Source organism: Puma concolor, chromosome A2, assembly GCF_028749965.1.
Source record: "Puma concolor isolate L17-30 chromosome A2, mPumCon1.1.hap2, whole genome shotgun sequence".
Taxonomy (NCBI): domain Eukaryota; kingdom Metazoa; phylum Chordata; class Mammalia; order Carnivora; family Felidae; genus Puma; species Puma concolor.
The window spans coordinates 119,622,293-119,639,473 of NC_141668.1; the positions used below are offsets into that span (position 1 = coordinate 119,622,293).

Consider the following 17,181-nt stretch of genomic DNA (forward strand, 5'->3'; position numbering starts at 1 on the left):
GCACCTGGGTGGCTCAGTGGGTTAAGCATCCAACTTCGGCTCAGGTCATGATCTCACAGTTCAAGAATTTGAGTCCCTTGTTGGGCTCTGTGCTGACATCTCGGAGCCTGGAGCTTGCTTCAGATTCTGTCTCCCTCTCTCTCTGCCCCTCCCCCACTTGCACCCTCTCAAAAATAAACAACAAAATAATATTTAAACAAAAATAAATTTAAAAATCCGATTAGTTAAGATATGAAGGAAGAAAAATGTGGTCTGGCCATACTAAGGATAGGTTAAGTAGTTTTCCCCCTCAATTTTTACCGAAACCAAAGTGGTTTAGATCTACATAACTAATGCAATTTCCAACGCTAAGGGCATAAAGTAAGAGACTTGGTTCTATTCTAGAATACTTTTCTTTCTTAACCTCTTATATCTTCTGCTCTGTCACAGTGAAAATATTTCCTTAATTTCTCCCTGACCCTGGCTGAAGTATGGTAGGAGAAGCAGAAAAGAAACAAAAAGGACCCACATTCACACATAAAAAGGAAAAAAAGAATAGAAAGGGAAGAACACAAGCACCTAGAAAAGGAAAAAGAATAAAGATGAGTAAGAAAGATAGAAGAGAGAAAAGAAGGTGTGTTTTATTTATTGTCTGCTAGTTTGCCTATTGACTGAAGAGTCTGTTCCAAAAATGATTTAAAGTAAAAAGCACAGAAGGTGAGTTCCAACACATCCTGGGAAAGAGTAGGGAATCAGTTCAAGATTTGCTAAACTCTTACTATCAGGCTCTGGGCCATATCTCATTTTATGAGTACTACAAGCCTTGAGGTCAGTCTTATTAAACCATTTTACCGACTGGAAAACACTAGGAAGATTACGTAATTTGCCCAAATACAAAAATGGAGAGCTGGGATTCACCACCCTATCTTTCTGGCTCTTTCTGCCAGAACACACTGCTTGGGGAGATATGTGGGAAGTCAGAGGGTTTCTGGGCCCTACGGTCCATGGAAATACTAGATTTAGCAATGTGATGTAGTTAGTAGGGTTAACAATGTGAAGGAAGGATTTGGAAAGAACAGGTCTTATGACAGTGAATTAGTGGTCAGACTTCCAGATGAGCAGAGATTGTTTGGCAAGTGTCAACACAGGAGTAACTGGCTGGAAATAAGAGGTAGCCAACTAGAGTAAAAGCCAACTGTAGCACAGAGGCCCTGTCCTCTTGCAAGATGGCTGAGCCTGCCAAATCTGTGGTTTGTGTCTGAAGGAGCGGACCCCAGACTTCATGCTCTAATAACCTTTACTTGGGGACCAAGCCAGCAGCTGAGGAAGTCTTGGCAGGCCCATGAACATGCTCAGAGACAGAGTACACTGTGGGGGCTGTGGACAGCTGTTTTTCTTGAGCCTTACTCTTATATGGACTCTGGTCAGACCATGCAGCAACACCTCCAGGCTCTTTCTGTAATGGCTGATTCTTAAAGTCTGTTGGGGCAACTGTGCCTACTACTGTTAGGACACCTTGGACAAGAGGGGCCAACCCATTAGAAAATGTAAACCAAGAGTGGACAAGTGTCCCTTCCTCATTTCTGCTGTTCCAGAAGGGATCAACCTCTAGAATTCCAAGGCAAGAAATTATGCCTAACAGAGGAGGTAGGGACCCCCAGTGTGAGAAAGGGAAGTTAACAATGCTCTTCAAGGAAAGGGATCTGGATGTTTATTAAACACCTGCTATGTATTTTATTTAATCCTCACAATCCCGGTAGCTACTATGATTCCCACGTGTCAGATCAAAATCAGAGACTCAAGTATCTTGCTCAAGGCAAAAGGTAGAATTCCAACCTAAGTCAATCTAATATCAGAAACTGTTCACTCCACTACACCACACTGCCTTTCTCATGGACCAGATGCTCTCTAAGGGTCCCTCCAACGCCTATATTCTAGATGTGCAAACATTAGGGAATTACCATTCCTTACATTTATATACTGTTACACAGTTCACAAAACATCTTCATAATACTTCATTTGTCTTCAAAACAATCCTGTGAAATATGCAGTGTTGATCCTAGCCATAGGACTAGGTGTGCTGGTACTTGAACCCATCTTCCACCATCCAATATAGTGTTCTTCCCATTAACTCAAGATCTCTTTCAACGTTTATTTTTTTATTTTTGGGACAGAGAGAGACAGAGCACGAACGGGGGAGGGGCAGAGAGAGAGGGAGACACAGAATCGGAAACAGGCTCCAGGCTCCGAGCCATCAGCCCAGAGCCCGACGCGGGGCTCGAACTCACGGACCGCGAGATCGTGACCTGGCTGAAGTTGGACGCTTAACCGACTGCGCCACCCAGGCGCCCCAACTCAAGATCTCTTTCAAAGGGGATCTTGTTTGCTTTGGGGAATGCTACAACCTTGAGGCAGGAAAAAAAAATGACTGGAAAAGCAGATTCCCAATAACCCAACAAGCAGAAAACAAAAATAAACCAAATGGCTTTTTCCCCCATTCACAGCCATTCCATAATAGGTCTTCAAAAGCACTCTAAGACTATAAAATTTCATTCCAATAATCAGAGAAAATTTTAACATTATTTATTTTTGAAAGTTTTCACTTAAAAGTTTTTATTTGCATCCCAATTCTTTGAAAATAAGCTATTTGTGCCTGATGCACATAATTCCATTACCCACACATTTCCATCTGCCTTCCTTCACTCTCCAAATTCTACTCCTGCCGCAGTCTAATTTTTTCCTCTATGCAATACATCCTGACTTCACTCTACAGTAGATCAAGTTACTTCATTCAACAGAGTACACACTATGTGTCAGGTACTGAGCAAGGGGTGAGGAAAAGACATGTAAACAAGTAATTCTGTCAATAAGAGGTAAAATAAAAATGCCATGTGGATTCAAAGAAAGAACTCTTTACTCCTCAAATTGAAGCAACCAGAAGGCTCCAGAATTACCATATAAACTGAATCTTGAAGGATAGGCAATAAAGGCATATGAAGGTATAAAGGGGACATATTTAAGCAAACTGGGAAAACATGAAAGCAGTATGAGGACTCATGAGGTTGTACTGACTGAGAAAGACTGCATGAGAGTATTGGGAGATAATGCAAGACTGGTACACTGGAATCACATCTTGGGAATGTCAAGAGATGGAAGTATTTTGATTGTTCAAAAAATAATGGCACAATGTAGACTTGATGATGATCTAGAGCTGTGCTCTTGGCGTACTCGCTTGCACCACAGGGATGCAGGAAGAGGTGTGGGTATGAGGTAGAAGACAAGGAGCTAAGTTTGGTACACACTGAGTTTGAGACGACAATCAGAACATGTAGAGAAAAAGCTTTTGCAGAAGTATTACCAGTATCTAAGAGTGAGAGAGTGTATACCTAATATTTATGGAATAAAAGAATGAGTTAAAAAGATGACTAGAACTCTGGAGAGGGCAGAGATCTGCCATTAGAGACCTGAACATCATCCAGAGACGATAATAAAGTCAAGTGGACAAGAACAAAGGGACACACATCTTTCCTGCAATAAATATTTACTGTATGTCAGACTTTTAGGTGTGAAAAGAGCCTTTAGTTCACAAGTCTCTTCCCCATTTCCATTTTTAACTTATCTGTTCCATGCCATCAGATCCCGTGCTCATTAGTTGTTTCACATGTATATCATGCTTCACCCAGATTGCAAGCTCCCTTACATGCAGGGATACTTTAAAAATCTTTTGGATGCCATAATATATTATTAGACACATAACTGACGATCTGTTAACAGTGAATGATACACATGAATATCCAACCAAAAGAACCCATAACCCAAGCAGGATAAATGAGACTGGACCATTTTACAGGTGGAGAGATTAAATGTACGGCCCATGGTAGTTTCTGGTAATCAGTTGCAGGGCTGCTACTATGACTTATGTTCCCTATGCCCACTTCACTTCTCTATGGCTACTTCCAGGTTTCTCAGGAAACTACCTACCTCCTAGGGCCTAAGGCCACTCAAGCAACATACCTTTCACACTCTGTCAAATCCCAACACAAGGCACAGGGTGGACAAGGCAGTTCTAACTTTATTGAAGTTCTTTTCATTAAAATGCCACAGCCTGCAGGGGGAGCCTCGCAAATGATTCCTGCCCCACAACCTATAGATTGAAGTAGAATTTGATTTATTCCCTATCTCCTTCAGTCTTGGTGGCTAAGGGGTAATTGATGAAAGTGGAGAGAATGACCAAGAGGCAAGGATGAGGCTCGGTCTTAAAGAAAACCCCAGAAGGGCTTCAACTTCAACAAGTTTGTTCTACAGTTGTTGATCACCCAGTTCCAGCCAACCAGGAATAAGTTAAATATAGTTTTGCCACCTTAGCTGATGGCAACAGGAGGGGCTTTCCAGAACGTGGACTGCGTTTGCACTAGCTGCCAGCATCACGGCTGCCAAAATCACCAAAGATTTCAGAGCAGCTCCTCTACTTCTCACTCCACTCAGTGGGAGGCCCAGGCTTCTACCCCACAGAGCAGTCCATCAGGCAGGCTTCATTTACGCTTCTTCTCCTGTGTGCTGGTGAACCAAGAGTCTAGGAGCTTCTTGCTGTAGTATAACTGCCAGGCATGCACTTGGACTGCCAGCACCAACACCAGGTACATGACAGAGACGGCAGAAAAACCAAAGAGGAAGCGGTAAGCCTTTCCATGGCGGTAGAGCTGCTGTGCAGCAGGGAACATCTCCATGCTGCCATAAATGAGAGGAGCTATGGAAAAGAGCCCCATGCTGATCATGGAGAGCACCAGGTAGCTAATGTTGTTTCGAGGGAAGGAGAAGAGGCCCAAGAGAGAGGGCACAATGCTCAGCAAATACGGATATTCCCACTGATAGGGCATGGCCACCTGGTCATGCGACAATAGCCTCAGGTGTCCCACACTCATCTTGGCAACCAGCAGCAGCCATATGACCAGATGCACGTAGATCAGCTTCTTGATTTCATACTTGAGGGTCACACTGTGGGGTAGAGCAGAGGAAGAAGCACCTTTCATTCAAAATTTTCTGACCACCAACTATATGCCAGGCAACTATAACAGAACACTGGGATACAAACATGAATAAGATACAGCCCCTGCCTGGAGGCTTGGGGAAAAGGAACAAAAGAAAAAATAATAGGAAAATGAAGTGGAAGAGGTCTAGTAAATATATATTGCAAGATATATGAGATCACAGGAAGGAGTAATCAGTTCAGCTTAGGATGGGATGTCTGAGAAGGGGCGCTGGAGGAGAGTGATATTTGAGCTCTGAAGGGTGGGTGGAGCTGTACATACCATTAAGAGGTAATAACATGCAGGCAAAAAGACATTAGCACTGTGTTCCAGGAAAGCAGGTGGTGCAGCAGGAATACTTTGCAGTGGGAAGGGGAGTAGCAGGATATGAAGTTGCAAAGACTATGAGTCACATAAAAGGCAAAAGAGTAACTCAGAGCTGTGTATTTAGAGAGATGATTTTGACTGCACCACAGGAATATAGCCTAGAAGAAGGAGATACTGGCAGTGAGGAAATCAACTCAGGCTGCTCATTATTTCCCCAGCTAGAGTAGATTTTATATCCAAAGGAAGCACACATATTTCTCTTATTCTTCTAATTCCCTCAGGTCCTAAATGTGTCCTCTTCACACCCCTGAGGGCAGTTTCTGCTCTGAACAGTCATCAAAACACTGGTTCGGGTTGTGATATCTCTTGGTCAGGGTCCAAGGATTAACAATGAAAGTAAAGTCCAAAAAGCTTGTCATTCTTCAAAACTCTGGAAGGATGTGAAAAAACATTCTGGGAGAGTTTGATGGATTTAAGGAAAGAAAATCAATTTTTCCAGGTTTTTATTTTAAAAGTATTCATTATACAAAATGATAGAAAATGTGGAAAGGTAGGGGTAAAAAAATCAGTCACCTGTAGACTTCGTGCTCCATGAAGGCAGGGACCAATTTTATCTTTTTTAAAAGAAACTTTTTTATTGAAGGTATAACATGCATACAAAGACCATATCTGTTTTTGCTTATTACTGTATCCTCAGTGCCTAGCACAATGCCTGATGGGTAGAAACTCAATAAAGATTTGTTGAATAAACGAATGTAAAAATACCCCTTACAGGGGAATGTTCATAAAATTCATTCTAGGCAAGTAAACGGTGGACTCTATGGTTCACAGTCCCCAAAACGGCCCGAAAAAGAACAGCTACCATGTATTGGACAGACTCTCTACACGAATTACTAGCTCACTAAATTCTTCACCAAAACCTAAATAGATTACTTTTCCTTTCACAGATAAGGAAACTGAAGTTCAATTAAAAATTGGGTTTCCGAGGTCACAGGAGCCAGCGTCGGAAGACTCAGGAGCCTAGAGGGTAGGGACTGGACCCTCCCAAGGCAAAGGGAAGATCACGGGGTGGCGTTTATGGCAGCAGTGGGGCTTCCCGAAATTGGGGGCAGGCCCTAGGCCAACATGCGAGGAGGGGACTTGGCAGGTGCGCACTGGCGGGATGGGGGGTGGAAGTAAGACCCCGAGGCCGGCCGGCGTCTCTTCCCAAGCCCTACGGGTTCCGGCTAGAGAGAAGGGCTCCGTGCTTCCAACCTCACTTTCATACCTCATCTGGTAGTGCATGGCGACGCGCTCCCGGTGCTGAAAGTCGCTGCCGTCGGTACCGGCCGCTCGCGGGCCTGCCCGAGATGCCATTATCCCCGCCCCAAATCCCGGAGCCCCTTACACCGACCCTCGCCGCAACTACCGGGACAAGAACCCTAAACACCCGGTTACCACAGCCTCCACTCGCCACCCTAACAGCCGCGCGGTTCTGTGGAGACAACTTCCGGCCTCTCTGTCTCAGGAGGACCGACTCTGTGGTCACGTCCTCGCGCACGCGCACGCTCTCTGGACCAGGCCCCATCCTGACTCTGCCCTTTTGGAGTGCGGAAGCAGTTAAGCGGCACGGAAGGCATCTTTTTGCCATCTTTCTGCACCGTATCTTCTAGATTATCAAACACGTTCACCTTTTAAACTCTAATATGAGTTTAAGACAGCAATGTCTCCACTTCACAGATGGGGAAATGATACTTTAAAAAGGTTATGAAACTGTCCCAAAAGCACACATCATTGACACATGGATTACTTAATCATTGCAAAGAGAAAATGGTAACTTTATAGTGGAAAAACCTGGGGTGTACCCCTTAACCAAGTAAAGTTAACTTGAACAGTAATAAGACAAACTGACATCCTGTTACATTGAGAACACAGCATCACTTCTGTGATCTTTCTGGCAAAAATACTTAATCTGAATCTAATCATGAAGAGATGATAGATTAAATTTAAGGATATAAGATAACTAGATTGTATTTTTTAAAATGTGAAGGCTATGAAAGAAAAAGAAAATCGTGTCTTTTTTTTTTTTCCAACGTTTATTTATTTTTGGGACAGAGAGAGACAGAGCATGAACGGGGGAGGGGCAGAGAGAGAGGGAGACACAGAATCGGAAACAGGCTCCAGGCTCTGAGCCATCAGCCCAGAGCCCAACGTGGGGCTCGAACTCACGGACCGCGAGATCGTGACCTGGCTGAAGTCGGACGCTTAACCGACTGCGCCACCCAGGCGCCCCTGTTTTTTTAATGTTTATTTTGGAGACAGCATGAGCGGGGGAGGGGCAGAGAAAGGGGGAGGATCTAAAGCAGGCTCTGTCTTGACAGCAGAGAGCCAGATGCAGGGCTCCATCTCACAAACCATGACATCATGACCTGTGCCAAAGTTGCATGCTTAACAGGCTGAGCCACCCAGATGCTCCAGAAAATTGTGTTTCTTAAATAGTAAGACTTGAAAGTTGAAACGACCACTCAATCCAAGGGCTGCAGAATGGATGAAACAGGCATGAAAACATTTATCTCCTTATACATCTCTAGCAGAGTTCTTGGATGAGCATTGTCAATGAGCAGTAACATTTAGAAAAAAATGTCTATTTTGAGAGAGAGTGAGCATGGGGGGGGGGGGAGGAGAGAGAGAACCCCAAGCAGTCTCTCACTAACAGAACAGAGCTTGACATAGGGCTTGATCCCTATGACCTAAGCTGAAACCAAGAATCAGAAATCCAACCAACTGATCAACCCAGGCACCCTGAGTAGTAATATTTTGAAAGGAATTTTTTTTCTGAGCAGTAGTCTCAACCAGCTTAAAATACTCAGTAAAGCACATTACAAACATCCATGTTATCATCCAGGATTTGTTGTTCCATTTATAGAGCACAGTCAATAGATTCAGTATAATTTTTAAGGGTCCTGGAACTTTTGGGATGGTAAGTGAGCACTGACTTCAACTTAAAGTCACCACCTGCATTAGCCCCTAACAAGAGACGCAGCCTGTCCTTTGAAGCTTTGATGCCAGGCATTGACTTCTCTCCAGCTATAAAAGTCCTAGATGGCATCTTCTTCTAATAGAAAGCTGTTTCATCTACATTGAAAATCTGTTGCTTAGCATAACCACCTTAATTAATTATCTCAACTAGATCTTTGGATAACTTGCTGCAGCTTCTACCTGCTGCTTTACCTTGCACTTTTATGTTACAGAGATTCCTTAAGCCTCATGAATCAACCTCTGCTAGCTTCACACTTTTCTTCTGAAGCTTCCACACCTGTCTTAGCCTTCATAGAATTGAAGAGAATTAGGGCCTTGCTCTCAGTTAGGCTTTGGCTTAAGGAAATGTTGTGGCTGGTTTGATCTTTTATCTAGACTACTAAAACTTTATATCAGTAATAAGCCTGTTTCACTTTCTTATCATTCGTGTGTTCACTGGAGTAGCACTTTTACTTTCCTCCAAGAACTTTTCCTTTGCATTCACAATTTGGCTGTTTGGTGCAAGAAGCCTAGCTTTCAGCTTACCTTGACTTTCAACATGCCTTCCTCACTAAGCTGAATCATTTTTCGCTTTTGATTTAAAGTAAGAGACTTGTGATTCTTCCTTTCACCTGAACACTCAGAGGCCACTGTAGGATTATTTATTGGTCAAATTTCAATCTTCCTATGTCTTAGGAAATAGGTAGGCCTGAGGAGAGGGAAGGAGATGGGGAGAGAAATGGCCAATTGGTGTAGCAGTCACAACGCACACACTTGTCGGTGAAGTTCTCTTTCTTATATAGGCATGGTTCATGGTGCACCCAAGCAATTATAATAGTAACATCAAAGATCACTGATCACAGATCACCATAACAAATATAATAATAATGAAAAAGTTTGAAATATTGTGAAAATTAACAAAATGTGACCCAGAGACATGAAGTGAACAAATGATGCTGGAAAAATGGTGCTGATAGAGTTGCTCAACACAGGGTTGCCACAAAACTTCAATTTATGAAAAATGCAATATCTGCAAATTTCAGTAAAGCTAAGCACAATAAAGTAAAGCACAATGAGGTAAATTATGCCTGTATCTGTCCCCTCTCCCTATACTCTCTAGAATGTCTTTTCTTGCCCTATGGAAATCCTGCTGACCCTTTAGAATCTATCTCATTACTCCAGCAAAAATCACCTGCTCCCACATCAGTTCCCATGGTTCTTGCCCAGTATGTTGCAGTGTCTGTTAAGCCTGGTCTAGGACAATCTGTGATAGAATCACCTGGGATTCTTATTAAAAACATGTATTTCTGGGTCTTACCTTTACCCAAATAAATCATTCTTCAGAGTTGGGCCTGTGATTCTTTATTTTTAATGTGAAATGTTGACTAGATAATGCATTTATGTGGTCTAGAAATCAAACAATATAAATAAATTTATGCACAATGAGCACATGAAAAGATGGTTGGCACCACTAGTCATTAGGGAAATGCATTTCCAAACCTCTATCAAATACCACTTCACACCCACTAAGATGGCTAAAAAAAGACAGACAATAGCAAGTGTTGCCATGGATGTGGAGGAACTGGAACCCTCAAATATTGCTAGTAGGAATGTAAAATGGTACAGCTACTTTGGAAAAATAGTTTGGCAGTACCTCAAAAAATTAAACATAGAGTTACTGTATGGCCCAGCAATTCCATTTCCAGATATATACCCATGAGAAGTGAGAACATACATCCACACAAAAATTTGCACACAAATGTTCATAGCAGCATTACTTAACAGTAGTCAAAAAGTGGAAACAACCCTATGTTCAACAACTGATGAATGGATAAAAATGTAGTGTGTTCATAAATGGAATATTATTTGGCAGCGAAGAAGGATACATTCTACTACATGGGTGAACCTTGAAAATATTATGCTCAGTGAAACGCTAGTCATAAAAGACCTCATATTGTATGATCCCATTTATATGAAATATCCAGAATTGGCAAAGCCATAAGACCAAAAGTAAAGTAGTGCTTAACAGAAGGAAACAGGAAGTAATTGTAATAGGTATGCAGTTTCTTTTTGAGAGTGATAAAAATATTCTAGAATCATAGGGGTGTGAGCCCTGCATTGGTTTCTCTGCTGTCAGCACAGAGCCCACATCAGATCCTCTGTTTCCCTGTCTGTCCTTTCCCTGCTCGTGTGTGCTCTGTCTCTCAAAACTTAATAAACACAAACAATATTCTAGAATTATGTAGTAATGATCATTGGACAACTTTGTGAATATACTAAAAACCTTTGAATTGTACATCTTTTTAAAAAATATTTATTTTTGAAATAGTGCAAGTGGGGGAGGAGCGGGGGGGGGGACAGAGGATCTGAAGCGGGCTGTGCGCTGACAGCAGCAAGCCCGCTGTGGGGCTTGAACTCATAAATCAGAAATCATGACCTGAGCCAAAGTTGGATGCTCCACTGACTGAGTCACGCAGGTACCCCGAGTTGTACACGTTAAAAGGGAAAACTTTATGGTATGGAAATTATATCTCAATAAAGCTGTTATTTTAAAAATACAAATGTATTTTAAAATACAAAAACCTGGATGGTTTAGTTGGTTAAGCATCCGACTTTGGCTCAGGTCATGATCTCATGGTTCATGGGTTCAAGATCCACATCAGGCTCTCTGTTGTCAGCACAGAGTCTGCTTCAGATCCTCTGTCCTCCTATCTCTCTGCCCGCCCCACATACACACAATGGTTCTCTCTCTCTTTCTCTCAAAATAAATAAATAAACTTAAAAAGTATACAAATGTTCAGAAGGGAAGGGCAATGATTGAAAACCATGATCATTTAGATCAGTGATTTGTGACTGCTTTTGTGCAGCAGTCTTCCTTGGAAGCCTGGGGATCCCTACTCAGAATGAAGTTAAAAAAAATTTTTTTATACATTTATTTATTTTTGAGAGACAGAGCACAAGTTGGGGGAGGGGCAGAGAGAGAAGGAGGCACAGAATCCGAAGCAGGCTCCAGGCTCTGAAACATCAGCACAGAGCCCGATGCGGAGCTCAAACTCTGTGAGATAAGGACCTGAGCTGAAGTAGGACGTTTAACGGTTAACCAACTGAGCCACCCAGGTGCCCCCAAAATGAAGTTTTTAAATGCACAAAATAAAATATATAAGATTACAAAGAAAGCAAATTGTATCAAAATGAAGTTCTCCAATTTTTAAAACATGTACAGCAGTGAAAACTCCTACCCTCAACTCTGCTCCACATCTTCCCAGGTCTCAACCCAGTCCACCTGACTCTACCCAACAAAGGAAACATTTTGTGTTCATTTTAAAGTTACTGTATGTATTTCCAGAGTTTAAGCACATACAACCAAATGTAAAGTCATATTCTTATTTTACCCTTTTTAAAATACAGAGGCACTGTATTATACACACTATGAAAGACCTTGGCTTTTATTTTCACTTAATAATATATCTTGGAAGGCGCCTGGGTAGCTCAGTCAGTTAAGTGACCGACTTCGGCTCAGGTCATGATCTCGTGATTAGTGAGTTCAAGCCTCACATCGGGTTCTGTGCTGACAGCTCAGAGCTTGGAGCCAGCTTAGATTCTGTCTCCCTCTCTTTCTGCCCCTCCCCTGCTTGCACTCTGTCTCTCTCTCTCTCTTTCAAAGATAAATAAACATCAAAAATTAAAAAAAAAAAAACAATAGATCAAATTAAAAAAAAACAATAGATCTGGGAGATTTTCCCCAGATCATTCTCACTTATTTTTTTTTGTAGCTTCCTAGTGTTATTCCATTATATGAATATAAGATAATTTATTTAACCTGCCTCTCTTGTAGGATTTTTGTATCATTTCCAATATTTTTCTATTACAAACAGCTTCAGTTAATAACCTTATGCACATTTCATTCATGGGCAAGTAGATCTATAGTCTGGAATCCCAGAAGTGTTATTACTGGGTCAAAGAATATATGGTGACTGTAATTTTGATAGATCTGACCATATTGCCTCCCATAGCGGTTAGACCAATTACATTCTCACCAACAATGTGTTAATCTGTCTGACTCCTTGCTTCCCCACAGCTTTGCCAACATTTGCTAGTCTGATGGGTGAAGAATTGCATCTCTGAGTACTTTTGTGTTGTATTTCTATTTATTTATTTTTTTTAATTCTATACGTGGGATTAAAATGTCTTTTCGTATGTTTAAAGGTCATTTGTATTTCATTTCCCTAAACTACGTTCATATCTTTTGCCCATTTTTCTACCGTGTTTTTGGTCTTAGTTTATATATAGATAGACGAGGAAGGAGAGAAAAAGAGAGAGAGGAGATCAGCATCTTGCCTATATTAGTTGCGATATAGCTTTCTTTTTTTATGTCTTTTGACTCTGCTCAGGTATGACAAGTTGAACATGCAGAATACTTTTTAAATGTAGTTGAATGCATAATCTTTAATGACTTCTCAGTTTTGAGTCATAGGTACAGTCCTTCTCCACTCCAAGGCATCACAAATGATTTCTAGGCACTTCAGAGTTTGAGAACTGCTCAGATATTTGCCTCTCCCACTGGAATGTAAGCTCCCCAGACAGGGACAAGAACTGAGTCATCTGTGTCCCCAGCAGCCCATAGTGCCTGGCTTAGTATAAATGCTCAAGAAAATGCTTGTTGAATAAATAAATGCCCATGGGCTCCAAACCATCCTCTTCTCCTGAGCACTGTGAAGAATTATCAGGTCCATGGAGCCATCCTCCACCTTAAGGCAGATGCTCTTGGGCTTTACCTTGTGGCTATCTTTTTCTATAAATTTTTTTTTAACATTTATTCATTTTTTGAGAGAGAGAGGGAAAGAGAGAGTCAGAGTGTGAGCAGGGAAGGGGCAGAGAAAGAGGGAGAGACAGAATCTGAAGCAAGCTCCAGGCTCTGAGCTGTCAGCACAGAACCCAATGTGGGGCTTGAACTCGTGAACCATGAGATCATGGCCTGAGCCGAAGTCGGAAGCTCAACTGACTAAGCCACCCAGGTGCCCCTGTGGTTATCTTTTTCTTATCTGTGTCTGCTTTCCATGATACACAGGGATTCATCAGGGCCAGACTGCTTCTGAGTCATCCATTGGCCTACCATGGGACAACTAATCACATGTTAGACATTCAATAAATGTTTGAGGTATGAATGTCCAAAGGAGGGGCCCAATCCATTTCCCAGTACAAACTACTGTTTGTACTTTTCTTCCGACTCTTGGACTGTCTTTTTTTTTTTTTAACATTTATTTTTGAGCCAGGGTGGAGGGCAGTGCAGAGAGATAGTGGTGGGGAGGGCTACAGAAAGAGGGAGACAGAGGATCTCAAGTGGACTCTATGCTGATGGCAGTGAGCCCGATGTGGGGCTCAAATTCATGAAACATAAGATCATGACCTGAAATTTAAGATACAAAATAGATGAATATAGGGAAGAAAGCAAAAATAATATAAAAACAGGGAGAGGGACAAAACATAAGAGACTCTTAAATACAGAGAGCAAACAGAGGTTTGCTGGAGGGGTTGTAGTTGAGGAGATGGGCTAAATGGGTAAGGGGAATTAAGGAATCTATTCCTGAAATCATTGTTGCACTGTATTCTAACTAACTTGGATGTAAATTAAAAAATAAATAAATTATTAAAAAAAAGAAAGATCACGACCTGAGCTGAAGTCAGATGCTTAACCTAGTGAGCCCATCCAGGCACCCCGACTCTTGGACTGCCTTAAAGTTTAGTGACCCATGCTCCTGTATCCTCACCCTGCTCATTCCCTTTGCAAATCCTTTACACTGATGTTTCCTTTGCCTCGAATGTTCCACCAGGACTTCAAACAGATTGGTTCTTAGTGGTAGGATTTAGCTTGAAGTTCACCTCCTCTGAGGCTTTGCCTAAACCCAGAGACCAATGTAACTTGCCAGCCATTTGTTATCATACCACTTTATTGAACATCATTATCTGAAATTCTTCTGTTTATTTTGCATATTCATACATGGTCTGAGTGCCCCTTGACCCTGGGAATGTCCACTCCTTGAAGCATGGGACAAGACTATCTTCTTCCCTGCTGCATTCTCAGCTCCTGGGAGGACTGGCACATAGTAAGTGCCTAATAAATATTTGCTAAATGAACGAATGAATTACTGATGGCTGTCTGGGAGCTCCTCCAGGAAAGGATTTAGATAATAATAATAATAATAATAATAATAATAATAATAATGATTTATTGAGCCTGAAGGATGCACTAAGTTTAAGTTTTTTAATTTATTTTGAGAGAGAGAGTGAGTATACGTGTGAGAAGGGGAGGGGCAGAGAGAGAGAGAGGGAGAGAGAGAATCCCAAGCAGGCTCCATGATGTCATTGAGGAGCCTGACAAGGGGCTCAAACTCATGAACCATGAGATCATGATCTGAGCCCAGATCAAGAGTAGGTCGCTTAACTGACTGAGCCACCCAGGCACCCCAGGAGCTATCTTTAATTCCTATCTATCAGATCCAACTGAAGCCTAGAAAAGTTACATCACACAGCTAATGCTAGACCTCTAGTTCTCAAAGTGGGGTTCCTGAGGAGTCACACCCTCAAGATCACCTGGGAATCTGTTAGAAGTGCAGTTTCTTAGGCTCCACCCCAGTCATACTGAGTTGGAAACTCTGGGATGGGGCCTAGCAATCTGAATTTTAACAAACTCTGGGTGATGATACACAATGTGAACACTTTTTTAATTTAATTTTTTATTTTATTTTATTTTATTTTGTAAGTTTATTTATTTATAAACTTAAAGGGGAGAGGAGAGAGAAAGGGAGAGAGAGAATCCCAAGCAGCTCCATGCCCAGCGCAGAGCCCTACGTGGAGACATGGGGCTCGATCCCACTACCCTGAGATCATGACCTGAGCGAAAAGCAAGAGTCACTCAACCTACTGTGCCACCCAGGAACACCTGAACTCTTTTTTTAAAAAGTCTTATGAATCACTTATAAAAGTAGCAACAAACAAACAAATAAGCAGCTTTATGGAGATATAATTCACATACCACACAATTCACCCACTCTAGTGATCAAGTCAATAGTTTTTAGTACATTTTCAGTTTGTGCAACTTTCATTAAAATAGACAGTGACTAGGGGTGCCTGGGTAGCTCAGTTGGTTAAGCATCTGACTTCGGCTCAGGTCATGACCTCACGGTTCATGAGTTCGAGGCCCACATCAGGCTCTGTGCTGACAGCTCAGAGCCTGGAGCCTGCTTCAGATTCTGTGCCTCCCTCTCTCTCTGCCCCTCCCCTGCTTGCTCTCTGTATCTCTCAAAAATAAATAAACATCAAGAAAATTTTTTAAATGGACGGTAATTAGATTAATTGACTAGAACACTTTTATCTCTCCTGAAAGAAACTCCACTACTCTCCATTAGAATCATTCCCCATCCCCCTTCCTCCCCAGATCTAAGAAGCCACTAATTTATTTTCTGTCTTTATAATTTTGTCTATTCTGGACATTTCATACAACAGGAATCATGCAAATATGTATGTGGTCTTTGTGATTGGCTTCTTTCACTTTGCATGTTTTCAAAGTTTATCCATGTAGTAGCATGTATTATTTTTATTGACAAATAATATTACATTATGGATATGCCATATTTTGTTTTGTTTCAAGTTTTTATTTAAATTCTAGTTAGTTAACATATAGTGTAATATTGGTTTCAGGAGCAGAATCTAGTGATTCATCACTTAAACATAACACCAACGCTCATCATAACAAGGGCTCTCCTTTGTGCCCATCACCCATTTAGTCCATCCTCCACCCACCTCCCCTCCAGCAACCTTCAGTTTGTTTTCTATAGTTAAGAGTCTCTCATGGAGCACTTGGGTGGTTTGGTTGGTTAAGTGTCTGACTTTGGCTCAGGTCATGATCTCATGGTTCGTGAGTTCCAGCCCCCAGTCAGACTCTGCGCTGACAGCTTGGAGCCTGCTTTGGATTCTCTGTCTCCCTCTCTCTCTCTGCCCGTCCCCCCACTCATACTCTGTCTCTCTCAAAAACAAATAAACATTAGGGGCGCCTGGGTGGCTCAGTGGATTGAGCATCAGACTCCGGCTCAGGTCATGATCTCACCTCACGGTTCGTGGGTTTTAGCCCCGCATCAGGCTCTGTGCTGACAGCTCAGAGCCTGCAGCCTGCTTCGGATTCTGTGTCTCCCTCTCTCTCTGCCCCTAACCCACTTGCATTTTGTCTCTGTCTCTCTCAAAAATAAATAAACATTAAAAAAATTTTTTTAACAAATAAACATTAAAAAAAAGAGTCTCTTATGGTTTGTCAGATATGCTACATTTTTATATTTTTTACATTTTATATTTTTATTGATAAAATCCATTCACCAATTCATGAACATTTGAGTTGTTTCTACCTTTTGGCTATTATAAACAATGCTATGAACACTCGTGTATAAGTTTTGGTGTGGACATACATTTTCATTTCTCTTGAATATATATATTCCATATATATATATATATATATATATATGGAAAGAGGAGTTGTGTCTGTGGCAAGCAGCACAGAACAGAGAGGAGAGCAGGGGAAAGTGAATAACTTCTCTCTATATATTTATATGGACCAATGTGGAAGACACAAAGACTTGTACTCATGTTAGTTGCCCTCCCAGCACGTGCATGATCTCTTCTGCTGCCCTCGGGTTCCGTGATGTTCCCTTCCCAGCCCTCAGTCGCTGACTCAGCTGCTCTCCCATAGTTGGTTATTTTTTATTTGGGGCTTTAGCCATGTATAGGGAGGGGAGGGTGTTCTTTCCAACCTCAGGTCCCAACTGTCTTCACATTGTTAACTCCATGTGCCCTCCTCCAATAA

The 17,181-nt window shown here is 41.8% G+C and overlaps 2 protein-coding genes across 4 annotated transcripts in view; both read right to left on the minus strand.

Moving 5' to 3' along the window:
• The window catches only part of IL17RE (interleukin 17 receptor E), a 47,146-nt gene that overhangs the window by 12,566 nt on the left and 17,399 nt on the right, over nucleotides 1–17,181 (minus strand). The gene's annotated exons all lie outside the window — the stretch shown is intronic.
• On the minus strand, nucleotides 4,034–6,840 carry JAGN1 (jagunal vesicle mediated transporter 1). The gene is made up of 2 exons (XM_025921899.2): nucleotides 6,601–6,840; nucleotides 4,034–4,974 (listed from the first exon to the last, which is right to left on the minus strand). The coding sequence occupies exons 1-2, from the start codon at nucleotides 6,687–6,689 to the stop codon at nucleotides 4,512–4,514; spliced, it is 552 nt and encodes a 183-aa protein (XP_025777684.1). The 5' UTR covers nucleotides 6,690–6,840; the 3' UTR covers nucleotides 4,034–4,511.